This window comes from Heliangelus exortis, chromosome 7, assembly GCF_036169615.1.
Source record: "Heliangelus exortis chromosome 7, bHelExo1.hap1, whole genome shotgun sequence".
NCBI lineage: Eukaryota > Metazoa > Chordata > Aves > Apodiformes > Trochilidae > Heliangelus > Heliangelus exortis.
In genome coordinates, this window is record NC_092428.1 from 27,713,897 (window position 1) to 27,730,330 (window position 16,434).

General features: G+C 35.6%; 1 protein-coding gene across 3 annotated transcripts in view; it reads left to right on the forward strand.

The window, feature by feature from the left end:
• ATRNL1 (attractin like 1) overlaps positions 1–16,434 on the forward strand; it is a 462,013-nt gene that overhangs the window by 328,449 nt on the left and 117,130 nt on the right. For 2 of the 3 annotated variants that reach the window (XM_071749487.1, XM_071749489.1), the window contains exon 27: positions 10,547–10,654. The exons of the other annotated variant lie outside the window; for it this stretch is intronic. In XM_071749487.1, coding sequence (XP_071605588.1) covers positions 10,547–10,654 — 108 coding nt within the window. The remainder of the gene's footprint in view (positions 1–10,546; positions 10,655–16,434) is intronic. 3 annotated transcript variants of the gene reach the window in all.

Genomic DNA, 16,434 nt, shown 5'->3' on the forward strand with positions numbered 1-16,434 from the left:
TAAATAAATTTCAATTAATGAAATTCCAGCTGTCTCATACGTTATGGTGGTGTAAATTTGAAAGCATTTAGCAGATGCCCATATAAAAATCCATTAACACATAGCAGGTTGCCTGACATTTTAAACCAGTATGTCTCCAGCTGGAACAAATAACAGAAAACAAATCCACATTCGTGAAAAATTTATGGCTCTTGCTAATGCAGGTAAAAAAATCCTATGCAGGAAGGAACACATTGTGGAAGAAAATAAAATTGTCTTATATGTTCCGTTTTGGAAGGGCAAAGTCATGAATACCTTGTCTTTATATTCATCTGCTCTTTATACAAACTGTCTAAAATTGCATATAAAAAGGAGTCAATTAAGGTTCCAGGTAAAGGACAATACTAAACTTTTACTTCGTATTTATTGCTCATAATATAATGTGAGTGTTGCTAAAAACTGGTCTCTAAGCATTTTAATGTAATACAGTTATTAAAACAACTTTAAGACTGCCATAAAAAGCCTATTAGTACTTCACTACTTAAACTCCTACCAGCAAAGTCAAGTTGGAGAGGACGTAAAGGAGGAGGAAAGATGACCCTGACTTGCCTAAAGCTTTCAATACTTAATTGGGAAATGGGCCATATTGCACAAAAGCAGGTAAAAGAAATACACACATAATGCCAATATGCAGAGAAATTGTGATGAAAGAGTATGAAAATATACTTTTGAAAGTCTGCTCATTCTGGCAACATAATCATTGCAATATGTGCATTTCTAAAGTTCTATTTTCATTTGCCTGTATTAAAAAATGTTTTCTTTAAAAGAAGGAAACCGGATGCTATGTGGAAAACTGTCTTTTTTGTTCTTTTGGTTTCTCTCTTTGTGTTTCTTGTGGTAGAAACTGCAAAGTTTACTTTTCCTCCCTGTTGTGCAAATTGACCCCTATGCAGAGGACTAACACCAGGCCTGATTTTCATTTGGATCCACCTGAGCCTCCAAACTGCAATTTAAATTTTTCACAGTACTTGTGATCACATCCACAGTAAAGGGATGAGTTCTTAATATCAAATATTTTGTAAAGTGATACCCGTGTAAGGTTCTTCAGTGGTTTTTTTGTATTCCACTGTGATTGAAGTTATTGCACTGTCAGTGTCTTCAAATAACCATGGCAAATTCAAAGTCTGTCAGTTGGAAGGCAAATTCTAACAATTCACAGTCATTTTCCTTTCAAGTACCCAACCTATGTCCTAACCACACAGAGTTACAATCACATTCCAGTAGTGTACTAATCTATTTTAAGGATTTAATTGCAAAGGTAAATCACTGTGTAAGGCAGACAGATGCAGAACAGTGTCTGTAGAAAGGCAGGGATGGTAGGACTGCTAGAAAAGATATTTAGCACGTTGCTTCCTTAAATGAAGGTAAAGGCTCTCAGATCAAAGCAAATGAAAGAAACAAATGGGGCTTGGTATCTCTGACCCAGCTGAAGCAGCTGTCCAGGACAGAACACTGTTCTTGTGAAGCAAAAGCTCTGTTCTTCCCTTTGACTGTGTCTTTGCCACAGTCCTATACTTGGCTGTCCTCTCTGTTGTAAATTAGAATAGATGAAAGCTGTCGAGCCCAGCCAGTGATGGAGGCTAATTTGATGTGATATAATTGATGAACTCTTAATCGTCCCACTTCTCTCTCTTGAAACAGTCTGACTGGAGCTTAAAATGCCAGAGTACTTTGATTTACACTCTTTGTCATTTTTATATTGGGAGTCTCAGTGTGCTAGCAGTGAGGGATTAACTTCTTCACAGTATTTTTTTTTTATCTGTAGAGAATGTACACACAGAGACTGGTGCAACCCCTTATAGGAACTCTATTGGGAAAGTTGGCTTTCCTTGTTTGCAGCTGGATTGTGCACAAAATTATTATCAAGAGGATATCAAGTTCTGCTGCTATAGATGCTGCCAAGATAGTCTCAGAATTACTGTTGGGCTTCTTATATCAGAACTGAATTTTTAGGGTATTTAATGCTTGAAAGCCCTCTATTTCTGATGTAGCTTAAATATTTTAGGTGATTAGACAGGTTCTAATTGATTCAGTAGCTGTGGTTCACTACGTTGCAGTTCAGCTCTTAACATAATTCTCAATTAAAAACTACAAGCTTTAGACTTCCTTATCTCAGTAGTTTCTTGTTATTCATACTTTCCTACTCAAGATACTTGAACTTAGAGTAAACTGCCTTGATTTCTTGCTTTTATTCAAAGGTAATGAATGGTCAGAACTTTCTTAGCTTTCATAGGTCTATAGAAGAACTGGAAAGCTTTGTAATCAACTTACCATTCCAGTTTTATTGTACAAGCACCATTAGAAGGTGTAACAACTCACATCTGTGGTTTCAAAACTTAGAAACAATATGAATGAAAGAGAGCTATTGTCAGTATTAGCTTAACTTCTATTCAGTCATTATAATTTGGACTCTGTTTTCTCATCAGTTCACATAGGAAAGAAATCCTGTGCCTTCCCTTTTTGTTGTCTTGCTGGTTTAAAAAATGCATTGTTAATGTTTACAAATTATAACACTCTTGTTCTGTGCTTGAACTCAGATTCTGACTTTGTGCTAGGAAAAGTGTCTGTTTTAAGAAGTGCTTTAATTAAGGCCTGTTTAAATGTCTGTTAGTGGCTACACTGAAAAAGGGATACAGTATCAAGCTGTAATGTAGAAAGATGCATTAGAAAATACTTCAGAATAGTTTAAAAAATATACTTCAAATTATTTTCAGATTGGAAAGCGTGATTAAATTTTTTCTAGAATATTTAGAGCATGTATGTGATCCCAGAGCCTGAAACAGTGTTCTGAGATTTCAGCTAGGACAACTGAGTTTCAAGAAATTGATGATTGTAATTCCTCTGTAGGAACAGGGAATAGGAAGGGCTGGGCAAACAGACACCAGCCACTTTATCATTAATTCTTAAGAAAGGACTGGGATAAACAATATTTAAAATAATCTATAAGAATTTAGAAGAAAGCAAAGATATGAATGGCATTCAATATCGTTTTTTCAAGTACAAATAATGTCAAGCCAAAGTGATTTCTTGATAGAACAGATTAGCAAAGTTTTTAGATAAAAAGAAAGCAAATACAAAACTGTATTCTCGGAGTAGTTAGTTATAAATCATTCATTGTGAAGAAAGGAAAGGTGTATCAAGTGGGCTTCTGCTGGGATCTGATTCTGGTGTTACAAGATGAACCATGGTTGTGTCATGTGGAACTTTCACTGAAATAATGGAGACTGAATAGGACAGAATTTTAATCTGTACAAAAGATGGTGAGAATCTGAAATGGTTAAAAGCTGTAGTTCTGCAGTTCTGTAACTGACAAATGCACAATTGTGCACTCAGAAAGAACTAACGATCTGCCAAAAAAACCCCAAACAAACAAACAAAAAAACCAACCTCCCCAAAAAACATATAAGGAAGCAGACAATAAGCTTCTTAAAAATATTAAAAAACAATGTGGAATGACCCATGAATCAGAAGTGGATATAAGTCACCATACTCCTGCTGCAGAGAAGATGCTGGCATAATATTATGAAGAAAAAGATCTGTAAGGCCTGCAAAGTCACTCTTCTGTCCTGCTACAGAAGGTTTGGGGACCTGCAGGAATGTCTGGCACTTGGAAAGTACAGAGGGGACCACTGAACGTGGCAGCAGGAGGAGCCTTTGTGTAACCTGCATCTGGGGCTCAGCTTGGTCTCTCTCCCCATGGCCCCTTTCCAGCCAAGGAGAGGAATCAGAAAAAAGCAGAGAAGCCTGGTGGGTTGGAATATAAGTGAATTAAATAACACAACTAATACAAACACCAACATAAAGCATGTAAACTTACACACAGCTGAGTGCTCAGGACCAGCAAAGGGAGCATCAGGCCAAGAGGGAAGAGACCCAAGAAAGGGAACCCCCCCTCTGCACAGCTCCTTCTGTATCACAAGCTGAGGGGAGCAGTGAGGGACACCTGTGTCACCACACCTGTGTGGGACATCCCTGTCACCAGTGGGGTCAGGGCCCTGGCTGGAGCTCCTGCTGACTGGGGCCACTCGTGTCCTCTCCTCCGTGGCTGGGCTGCGGTTCTGTCCCAGGGAAAGCAGGATGGAGGGATGGGGTTATTCTCAAATATCCACATTTTTTACAGTCGAGAAGGTTTAAAGGGAAGCTTTAGGTTTGTAAAGAACTCCTGTAGAGGAGAAGGGAGTTTTTGTGTTGTGGTTCTCTTTTTTTTTTTTTAACTCACCTGTAGACAAGGTGTGCTCTCCACTGTGGACAGTACAAGAAGCAGTTGGCTTAAATGTCAGCATGGAGATTTAATTTAGATTTTAGGAAAGACCTTTCCAGTGTAGGATCATCAGGCACTCTGGACTTCTGGAGTGACTGTGGAACCTCCATCACTGGGGCTTTTTAAAGCAGTTTATACATCTGCTAGAGGATCCTAATCACAGTGCAGGCTGCCCTTGTGTAAGAGTAGTGCACAGAGGTGGACAAAGTGATCTCAAGCATCATGACTTTTATCCGGTATCTTTTATTAGACCATATTTACTATCTTTAAAGCAATCTGAATTGCTATAGGAACAGCCTGAAACTTTATTCCAGAGCTGGGAATTATCTGCTTGGTTTTTGTTTTCTAAGGTAAGTAACAAAAGCTGTTTTTAAATGTTGTGATAATAATGGGTAACGTTCGTGATGCCTCATTTTCAAAGAGTACCTTAATAATATTGATGGGATGCATTGAGATTTTTTTTTTTTTGAGTAAGGCAGTGTCATGCTATGTATATTCCACTTACAAAGATGGCACTTATCTTTTAAGTACTACACTCACACTGTTAGTAATTGTTTAAAAGAGATTTTGAAAAATATTATTTATGTGACACTATTGCAAGTGGAAGAGTTCTAAGGAGTAGTTTGCATAATACGATACTTGAATCTCTCATATTCTGCAATAATTAATTCTAACACGTATTTTAATTATTCATTTATAAATAACTTTCCTTGGACAAATACAGTAGAATGTTGTATGTGGAAGCATTTTAACCTATATAATGAGTGGCTCTAGTTCTTTTTTTTTCTCTGTACACAGAAGTAGTTTGCAGAATAAGTGTTTTTAGAAATCTTATGTAAATTGTTGCCAGCTAGCAGAATAATTTTCAAAATCATAAGAACTTCTTAAACCCACTGGATTAGGCAGAAGAATGCAATTTCAGGGCTAGTGAGGCCTACAGAAAAACTTGAATATCTCTAGAGGAACCTTAAAAATGTTTATGGTTATAGAACTGCATAAATGTCCAGCATGGATTCAAAGAGATCTAAGTGGTACAGATAATGGTGGTACTTGTTTAGTACTTCCTGAATTAGAAAGCAGTGAATTTATTTGGAAGCTTATTATTGATTATTAGTACAAAAAAAAAAAAAAAAAAAAATCTTCCTATGGTTAATTAATCTTTAGGCAAAAATTATGAGGGACTGATCACAAATTTATTGTAACATGAGGTCCAAAACCTGAAGTCAAAAGTAAATTCACATTTTGCTCTTTGCTTGCTAATGTGCAATACATTAAATATCTGTTCCTTGGATCTAGCAACAAAATGACCTTTTCAGGGCTCATCTTTTTTTCTCATTTTTGATTTGTACAAGGGAAATTACAGACGACTGGTATTTGGTTTCCAAAAGGGATACATAAAAACTTGACCTTTTGGAACTGTTATTTTTTGGGATGTGTACACTGTATTTTAAGTATGTCTTAGCTGTTGTTTGCTGGACTATGTCTAGTTTAAATAGCCCTTCATTTTATTCAGTATAAAGCTAGGACAAGAAGTATAATTCTCATTTTTTCCCATGACAGACCTTTGCACTCACCTGAGGACATTTTTTCTTCAGGCAATTTTAAAAGAAAGAAGTGCCATGGAACAGGCCCTAATACCTTAGGAAATGTTGGTAGAATCTGTTTTGCAGTGCAAATAACCTGTTGAGCTATGTCCATCACCGTAATATCTCATTGCCTACCTGAAAGAAATCTTGTGTCAGGGTGTTTTCCACTTAACAGGATGGGAAATACGACAAGAGAAAAGTAAGCACACAGGATTATTTAGGAAGTTCATGATGGAGAGGATGAATGAATCCAGATTGTCAAACCATTACTGATTATTATAATATTACTGATTATTATAATATTACTGATTATTATAATATTACTGATTATTATAATGTTACTGATTATTATACTATTACTGATTATTCCTGCTGCTTGCTTTCCTGAGCCAGCTTTGGTCCATCTCTTAAAGTCACTAAATCTCCTGCAATCATAAAATGGTGAGCTTGTTTCACCTAAAACCCAACAAAATAGTTTAATGACTATGAAATGTCTTTCCAGTGGAATAGGCTGATTTGGAAGTTAACCAAGTCAAATAGGTTATTCAACACATAAATGAGAAATTGCTCTCCTTCCCAGCTATGTAAATAGCTAATTTAATTTGAAGAGAAAAGTTACAGAGAGAGAAATCTTTGCCTGGTGCAAATTAAAGCAAATAATCAGAGCTACATTGCAATATTACTACATATAATTCAGTTTGAGTTTTGCTATAAAAGTCAGGTTTAATATGCCTTGCACTGTTAAGACTTTTGTTGTAGACTTTAATCTGGCCATCAGAAGTCTTCCTAACATTTTTACAGTTGTTTGCCACCATCTCATATTGCTTGGGCATACACACTTCTCTCTGCATGTTTTATGGCACCCTCCAACACATCCCTTGCTTGCCAGTGGCCTGTAAAGGTGCCAGAAAGTAACAGAATGATCTTTAAAAGGATTTTTCTGTTCATCCTATTATGGCACTGGAATGGTCTCGTCCTTTTCTATCCTAATCTATCAGTCCCTCAAGAATGTCTGTTACTCCATAACAAAGAGAAAGTGCACCTGTCCCAGTTCCTAATATCTCATGTACTTTATTAGGTTTTTTTCCAGTTAAAGACAGTTATGCTGGAAGGTGAAGAGAAAAGCAGAGAAAAAGTAGTGCTAGTTAGAAGAGCTGCATCCTGTTCCATATGAGACCAAGTCTTTAAAAAAAAATAAAAAATAAAAATTAAATAAAATTTAAAAATTATTCTAAACAGGAAAAAGAAGAAGAAAGGTAACACTTCCTAAAATACTAAAAGATATGAAAAGATTCAAATGTGTCAGCCTAGGATTGCTGAAATGTGTGTTCTCTTAATGAGAAATCATCACAATGTGGTTTTCATCGAATCCTTTATTATACATGAACATAATAGGCAAGAAAATATTTTTAAATTCAACCTAAATATTACCAATAGTAATTAAAAAATAATAAAAAAGATGAAAGCATTTTGACTTAAATAAGAACTTTAAAAGAAATGCATTTTCTTGTAGAAGGTTATACTAGATGCTGTGGAATATTTTAATTCACTCCGTACTGCATTGCTCAGAGAAGTATCCCCCATGATAATTGTTTTAATCAATGCTAAAAGTAAATTGTATACCCAGGCAAATACTTTTCTGTGATACAATTCCAGATGGGAAAGCAGGTCTTAGTTCAAAGGTACTTATTTTAATAGCACAACAGAACTCAAAATCACCATAATCTGTGGGTGAAGATGTCTATGTATCCAATGAGAATCAGGTGAAATGTACATTTCCATGACCCTAATTGTGACAAAATAGTTGGCTTTTTTAAGAAATGTTCTCATATGAGATGGGTTTTGAGTGGGAAAGTCAACTATTTGTTAGTATTATAATGTTTTGCTGCTCTTTACTGGTGACAAATGTAATTCTGTACTTTACAAGAAAGACTCTTTAATAAAATATAAATTAATACTTTAAAATTGCTGCAAAATAAGAGGTGTCTAAAAAAATAATTCTGACAATACTGTTGTACTTAAAGAAATTTAAAATTATATAGACCTTGAAATAGGTTATCTAGATAAATGTTCATTTAATTTCTCTGTCCTGTGCTGAGAAAGTAACATTTTAAATTTCCCACTGTTTTAAGAAACTATGTAGAAATGTGCTTAATTCTGAATTTACAAATTTACTGTATTATAAAATATTCAAGTATTATGTTAATATAATCCATCTGTGTCTCCAAGTAAATACCCCTAATTGCTGAAGCATGTATTTATTTTTGTTTGTGTAATTTTAAGTGCAGTAATTTTTTCTTTTATCAGTATAACCAGCATAGTTCCACTTTCCACTATACCATGTTTATTCTGCCTCAGCTATGATGAAATCTGTATGGTTTTTCTTATTCTCTGACTGCTGTGAAAAAGCTAAAGAAGAGTTTTTTCACTCTTTTCATAATACCCATGTTCACAGAGTTTCCCTGTTTCTTGTTCTATGGCTGGATTATGGGAATTTCTCCACAGCAGCTGCAAAAATGATTTTAACATTATTACATGTTCCTGTATTTCTTATCAATGCATCTTATTTTTCCTGTTCAGCACTTTAAAGGGAACTTTAAAATGTTGAGCAGGAAGAAGCAGTTATTTTGAATAGAGCACTTTTATTTGATGTGCAAGGGCTCATCTGCCAAACTCAGGAGCACTTCCTGAGCAGCCAAACATTTTAAAGTTTTCATTCTTGTTTACAGAGCTAATTAAGAATCTTCATAGTGCTCTTCTCAAATACAGATTATTAAAATCACACTGACTACCTCATGAATGAAAAGGTTTTACTGAATGCATGACCAGGAGCAAACAAAACTGCTAGCCTGAAAAAGGGAGAGCATATCAAATATAGGTTCCTTTATAAATCTTTTAAGTAATTGTTTGTGCATTTGGAGCATAGATTGTTCTGCTTATTCTCCAAGCAATTCTATTTGCTTAAAACAATGTTTGGTTAAGATGTAAGCATTTACCAATAGCTCTGTGGACTTACAATACTGTAATGAGTTCCATATGGCAGGACCTAAAAACACCATTGGTTTTTTTTAATATTATTATTTTCGGAAGGAAAGGGGCTGGTTATAGTAATTTTATCACGTAGTGACTGTATATTTTATGCTGTAAGTTTTTGTAGTGTTTGTCAGGTAGTTGGTAAGACCAGAGGGTCATAGTAGTTCTTTCTGACTGTAAAATATATGAATGCATTGTATTGATGCAAACCAGTGTTGATGTAAATCAGTAAACAGAGACCATCAGGTTAATTTTTAAATGAAGAGTTAAAACGATGGGTTTTAACCATCTAGATACACATATTAGGCTTTTATTTATTCTGAATATAAAACATAAAGTTTCACCCACAGGCATCAATTACCCATTTGATTTGATATAATAGGAGCCTGTTTGCACAGGTGCTTACTAAGAACTACACTGCATGTTTATAAAAACAAGGTCTTAGGAATGTACTGGGTATTAAAAGACTACTGTTTTGATTTAATGTTAGGAGTGCTTTAGATTTTTGTAGACAATCTTAAAATGCAAGTCAAGGAAGAATGCATGAGAATTGTTATGAAATGAGCTTGTTGCTTTGGAACAAACCTTAGATGAAGAGTGTTCATTAGTAAGCTGCCTGCAAATATTTGCTTGCATACCTTTTATTATTTGAAAGGCTTTTATGAACAGTACGTCACAGTGCTAGTGTCATTTACATTCAAATACCAGTATCTAATGTTTTCTAACAGGGAGAAAAATGCTTAGAAAATGAAACTTAGATCTTTTCTAATAAAACATTTTTGCAAGCATTTTGTCTTTTCAAGATGCTGTGACATCCTGTTCAGTTGAAGGATCACACAACTTTAATTGCACGACTCATTCACTTTAAATATTTAATAATGCTTTTATTAGTTGCACTGAACCAGTGAAGTAAGATCTATAATATCTAGTGCTGGTCATCATTTTTATTCATCATGGTTTAATAAGCATTATAATTACAGATTGAGGAAGAAATATGAGTCAGCTTTGTGGGTTTGCTTGGGACTTCTGTGCACACTGGTATGATGGGAAGGGATTACACAAGCTCTGTGAGCGTAGCTGATCATATTCAAATACACTGATGCAGGCTTCCCAGCCCTGAAACATTATTCTTCATATATAAGTAACTGCAGAAAAGGTTTTGCAAAAAATCATGAGTCCTGACACTCTGAACTCCATCCGCTCTAGTAGTGAAGTATAAAAATTGGAAGGCCAAGTGGATTTGTTCTTGGCAGGTGCTGCAGTGCATGCATTATCTGTGGCATTAGACTTCCAACTATTTTTACCAACCCTTTCCCATATTTGCTTGCAACCAGTACAAATAATGGATTTATTTAGAGTGAACGGTCAGTTAGGGAAGCTTTAATTTGCAGATTTCATCAGAGTTCCAGCTGAAAGACCATTTGTAGACAACATAAGCCCTCCGGGCTCAGTTCTCCGGTAAATATCGATGATGATAATTTAGTATAATGTTCTCCCTTTAATATTAAAAATACGACTGTTTGCATGTTATTTACATTCTTATGTTTTAATGGGAGGTATAGCAGGGCAGTGTAATATCTGGTGCATTTTTTAACGTGCTGCTAAAACATCATTTTTTCCTCATCAGCAACTTATGCGGGAGCGACAGCAGATGGCCAGCCGCCCCTTTGCTTCTGTCGATGTAGCACTGGAAGTAGGAGCTGAGCAAACAGACTTTCTACGAGGGCCATTAGAGGTAGGAACAGTGGTGTTGACAAGGGACCATTGTGATTTGCATATTTATGTTGCCAGTCTCATCTGCATCTGCTTCTGAAACCAAGCAGTGTCTGATTACCTGGAGCTGACAAGTCTCAGCTACATATGTTGTGCCATTTTCAAGGCGCGGAGTTTTAATAGCGTGACATGAGCTGTAACAAAAGCCACTGGAGAATCCATTAGATGAGGCTGGAGTGACAGTCAGCTCACCTGGCAGTCCTTGCATGATGGATGTGAGCTGAAGGAATGCAAGATGTGGGCATTAAGGAGGGAGCAAATCTCATGCTCGGTCTTTCAAGTACACAGTGCCACCTAGTTAACATCTATCTTAATTAACAGAGATTACAGCAAACAAACAAGCAAATGAAAACAACCAGTTGTGAGTGGAATTTCAGTATTGTTTTCTATGTGCAGGTTTAAAGAATCCAGAGCACACTGCCTATTTTAGTTTGTAGCTAATGGCTATATTACTACGTTCTTTTATTGTAATTGCAGTACATTGGAAAAGAAATAATAATATGCAAGGCAATGTGATATTGGAATAGTGTAATAATGCATGAAATGGATTCTGGAAGCTTCACCTGAAAACAGAGTGAGAATTACAACATGTGGATTATAATGAGTGTCTAATCTAAATTGGGGGTTTGGTAGATTGTAATCCTCTATTCCTTTACTTATATTTACAATATTGTGTTTACAGTTATTGCTTTATCTTATTTATGGTGGGACCTGGGAATGAGGCTTGATAGCTCTGAAATCTTTCAAGACTGTACTTTTCTTTTCATTGCTGCCAATTCTTCTTAAATTCAAAGCTTCTCATACTTTTCTCAATACCTGCTTTCAATGGAAGATTAAATACACTCTGTCAAATCTCTAAGGTTCATGGGGAAGTGAGCAATGTGAAAAACAGATTCATAGCAGGAAGAAAAAGGATCAGCTCTTGAGTACTTATCAATTTGATGTGCTCTGCCCTGCTTCTGTATAGGAAGCAATCACAATTGTTCTTGCTGGTATAATTTAAATACTTGGAATAGATACTGAATGAAAATGGCATCTCTCTTTGTAGAAGCTTTGTTATTTTCTGACCAAATCCTAGAACCCCCATATTCTTCACCAATATCACCAATACCACCAATGTTTTTTCTCCTTGTATCTTGCAGCAGGAAGTTTCTCTAGCTGAGGACACATTACACTCTAGTTGAAAGTTCAACCTCTTTTTTTTTTTTTTTTTTTTTTTTTTTTTTAATGTGACTTCATTGTTTCTGTATAGATATCCGGGATCATTTTCTCTGTTGGCTTTTAGAGGAAGGCAAGGAGTGGGAGCTGAGGCATCCAAACTCTAATTTGGTACATACTGATTATTTAATTAAACTTTAGAAGTAAACATCACAAGTTAATTGCCACATTTTCTTTACTCTTATCTTTTATTAAGCAATAAAAGACGGAGATGCTAAAATATTTTAATTATATTTTACAGTTTTTATTTTCTTTTTCTTCCTAGCCTAGCATTTTCTAGTAATTGTTTACTATTTCTTATCCATCGTGGGTTTTCCTAATTAATACATAATTATACGCAGAATGAAGCCCATTCAAAGTTGCCTTTGAATTACAATATACTGATCTATATCAAAACAAAGCATTGTGCTGAGGATTAAATGAATGTGATTCAGGGTATGGATTGTCCTTTGATGCATATTCTGTAAGAAAGAGCTATAGCAAGCTTCTATTTCCAGTCTATCCCCAGTTTGGAAGAGGACACTAAAGGTTGTGGTTGCCATTCTCTTCTTCATTCTCAGCTCCCTATTGGACTGAATTAAGTTTGGCTCACAAATGGATTTCCAAGATGCAATACATTAACACTAGGATAGCATGAAGTAGCTATAATTTAATTTTGGTTTATTCAGTTAGAATCATTAAACTATTTAAATAATTCTGTAATATCTGATGCCCATTGTGATCTTTTAAAGGTAAGAGATTCTTTGGTAAAAATGAGTGGTATACAGTAAATCTCTTCAGAATATTCCAAGATCTTTCCCTAAAATACCAGAAATCCCATTTTTAATGGTGGTCTGTTGCATCACCTCACCTAATACTTATCTTGATATTATAACTCCAGCACTCCCATTGACTTTGTATCAATCCACAGGTCCTTTCAGCACAGAGTCATTGAATTGTTCATAACATTACTGCAAATCTTCCATTCAGCTGCATAGGAAAACTGCTTTCATTAATGTTGTTTGGCTCACATGATGCTGTTTTTGTGCAGCTGATGTTCTGATACATGAAAATTGCCATATGACTATCTACATGGTAATTCCAATATGCCATTTGGTTAGTTTTGGGTTTATTTGCTTTTTTTTTTTTTTTGGTAAATATTCAGAACAACTCTTTCACTGCAGAGCTTTACTTTGCACTTTTTTTGACCAGTGTTTAAAAAGCACTATGTAACAAGTAAGACCATGGATACTGTACTTATTGCCTAGTTTAGACACTTACAAAAAACCTGAAAATATTTGGGTCAATTTTTCATTAGCAGCAATTTGTGACAGAGTAAAATAATGAAATAATGAAAACATTACAGAAAGGGTTAAATGTTAGTTTGGTCTCTCTGTTTTGGAGTCTTTACCAGCCAGTCTATCTTTCTTAATATTTTGCTAACAAAATTACTTCCTCTTTATTTTAACTCTTTCAGAAAATTTTAATCTGCATCATATTCCTCCTGTTGCCTGCTAAGTGGGTTTTCAAGCATTGGCAGTAGCCTTTGCTCTCCCTAATTTAAATCATATTATTCATCAATATTTTATCTCTTCAGGCTGCCTTTCCGTGTAACTTATTCATAACATGACATTAAGAAGCCTCATCTTGTCATCCATGCTGTCATGTTGGCCTTATATCAACTGTTAAATATCTTGTTATCATCCTAAACTTAACACAGAAGAAATTAAACCTTTTACCTTGCTGTCCTTTTTTTCTTGGTATCATATCAGCCACTACCTTGCTAACAATAACAATAGCAAAGGAGTATCCTAATTCTAAATGGCTGAGGCTCCAATGAAGTGACCCAGGAGCAGGGAAAGGGAAGAAAGAGATCCTAACAGTTTCCCATAGCAGTCTGTTAGGGAGCAGAGAAAAAAAAAAAAAAAAAAACCCACCAGAAGCAGCTTTTTCAAGGAGTTTGAGAATATTGGGATATTTTGTGATAGCACCACATTTTTTTCAATGTGAGAATCATAAAAAATTAAAGCAGCATCTTAGATTAATAGATACAATTCTTCTTGACACTCAGTGCCCTCATTAAAACATCTTTAAATGTTTAAATGTTAAAACATTTTTTATTCCTTTATTTTTTTTTTCTTGACAGCTAAGCTGTTTCCAGACCTGGTTGCTTTTTGCTGCTCAGTATATCCCAAAAGCTAAATCATTTAGGGTATCTTTGTATTCCAAGCCTCCTTTAGGCAACATTTTTCTCCCCAAAATATAAATCACTTTTGAGGAGTCACTTCCACTATGCTGCTGCCAGTAATTTTAGTTAATCTGTTGAGTAAAAAGTAAGAAAAATGTTTTTTCTGTCTTGCTTGTCCTAACTTCTGGGTATTTTCCAGCTCATTGGGAGCCCATGCTTTGTTTTTGTTTTTGTTTTTTTTTGAAACAGGGACTGATTCTTTCTTCAGGCCTGTGAGATAAAGTGGGGCAGTATTGCAGCCTCTGATGTATTGCCATGCTAAGTCTTTGGACAGCATCATCTACTGTGCTACATCTGCTGGACTATAGGTAGATGTGTTGCCTGCATAAGAACCAAGGGTAGATTTGCTCTATTTGCTCTATTTTCCTTTTTTTTGTTTTTTACCATTTTTTTTCTTTTTTTTTTACACATTTATGTGCTTTAATAATTATTTCTTCAGAGAACAGGCAGTAAATCTTTCAATGTTTTTTCCATCAAGTTACTGCATTTCCTGTAAAGTTGTCACAGATGTTAGATTGTTCTCTACTTCTGACAAGATAATCTCACGAATTTTGAATTTCAAATAAAATCTAGCTTTGTTCTCTAGAAAGCAGGAATTAATATTTATGGTACATAAAATAAGTTTTGAATTTCAGGCATTTTTGATAAATGTGAAGCAAAGATTGGCTGTTACTTCTTTTTTATTTGAGGAAAAGAATTGCAGGGTGTGCATCTGTACCAGTAGCTCTCACTATAGCAAGAATGGCTATTGGAAATCAGAGGTACTTGTTAAAACACATTAAAATCCTATACCAGAGCTTTGTGAGGTTTAAGTACTTGAAGTTTATACTAATAAGCTGTGTTGCTGGTTTCTCCTGCCAATGTCAACTTTTTAGTTTGCTTTACAAATAAATCCAGTTAAGTTGGGTGCATTTTAATTTGAATAATTGAGTGAGTAGTTTTTGAAATGGCAACCTGAGCACACTTCACTGTTTTGTACAGAATGAAACCAGTTGAATGCTTCATCAGCATTATACCTGCATTATTTTGATGACATAATGTCTGAGATCAAGGAACAAACTCTTCTGAACTCTTTATTACAGGTCGTCAGGTTGCCCCTTGATATTCTCAGTTCCTAATTTCAGCCTCAGTGTCAGAGGATAAATTCTGTTCCCTTGTAAGGAAGTAACAATTTATTGATGAGAATGATGACATTCTACCTAGGATGGTCATCTCTTTTCATTGACCATAAAGGAAATACATAATTATCAACAGGAGCTCTCAGGGACCATTCTAATTGCACTTCTTGCCTCCTTAAAAAGTATAATTTACAAAGTTGCAGGTGTTGCTCATGCAGGTTTATGGGGGAGCTGGGGGTCTGGGAAGATAAGAAAAGAAGAAAAGAGATTATATGATGTTAATACTTATTATATATTTTGCTTAAAATATGGTAATATCTGGTTATTCTGTATTGTTACAGTGGGATAATTAGACATTATCTAAAACTACCTTGTAGGAAGTTTCGGTGGCTAAACCAGATTTCTGTCATAGTGCTGAGGAAGGTAAAATTCCAAGAGTAGGATACAGCCTGTGAGCTAGTTCAGCCACCATCACATGGAACAAATTAGAGGTTGCATTGAATGATTCCAGGGTCTGCAAAAGCTGTAGCTGGACTCAAGGGAGCAGAAACACAGCAACACTTACCCTGTTTATTCTTTCTGTTCTGTTTCTGTCATTCAGAAGCAGAGGCTGCATTATGCCTTTTGTGGCCTGCCCCTTAGAAGCCTCTGCATGTGTATGTGAGGAGTTGGTGTTTTTAGAACTCTTATTCCTGAGTTTATCATTTTTCCATCTATTTGTTTTCTTTCCCAGCAAAGCTGGAGTTTTTTCACTCCTTGCTAATTCCAATTTTGGTTTATCCATATTGTCCCTGTGTTATGTCTGTAAACCAAGCCTCTGCCTGGCATGGGTAAGAACTTCACTAAATCCTGTGTGCTCAGTGGCACGGCAGCTCGTGGAGCTCTCAGACCAGAGAGAATCCAGATGAGAACAATGTGAGCAATCAGAGACTTAGAAAATATAACTACAAGGAAAAGTCAAGGAAAGTGGAGTAGACTATTCAAAGGAGTCAAAATAATAACGTTCAAATATGCAAAAGGTTAGGAGCAATCAGGAGGGCAACAATCTTTTCTTTGCGTGCACTGTAGGCAGCAGAGGTGTAATGGACTGAAATTGCAGGAGAGGAGGCTTAGACTAGATATCAGGAAAAACTTCTCATAATAAAGCTGAATCACTGGAAGCAATTGCCTGGGAGGTGA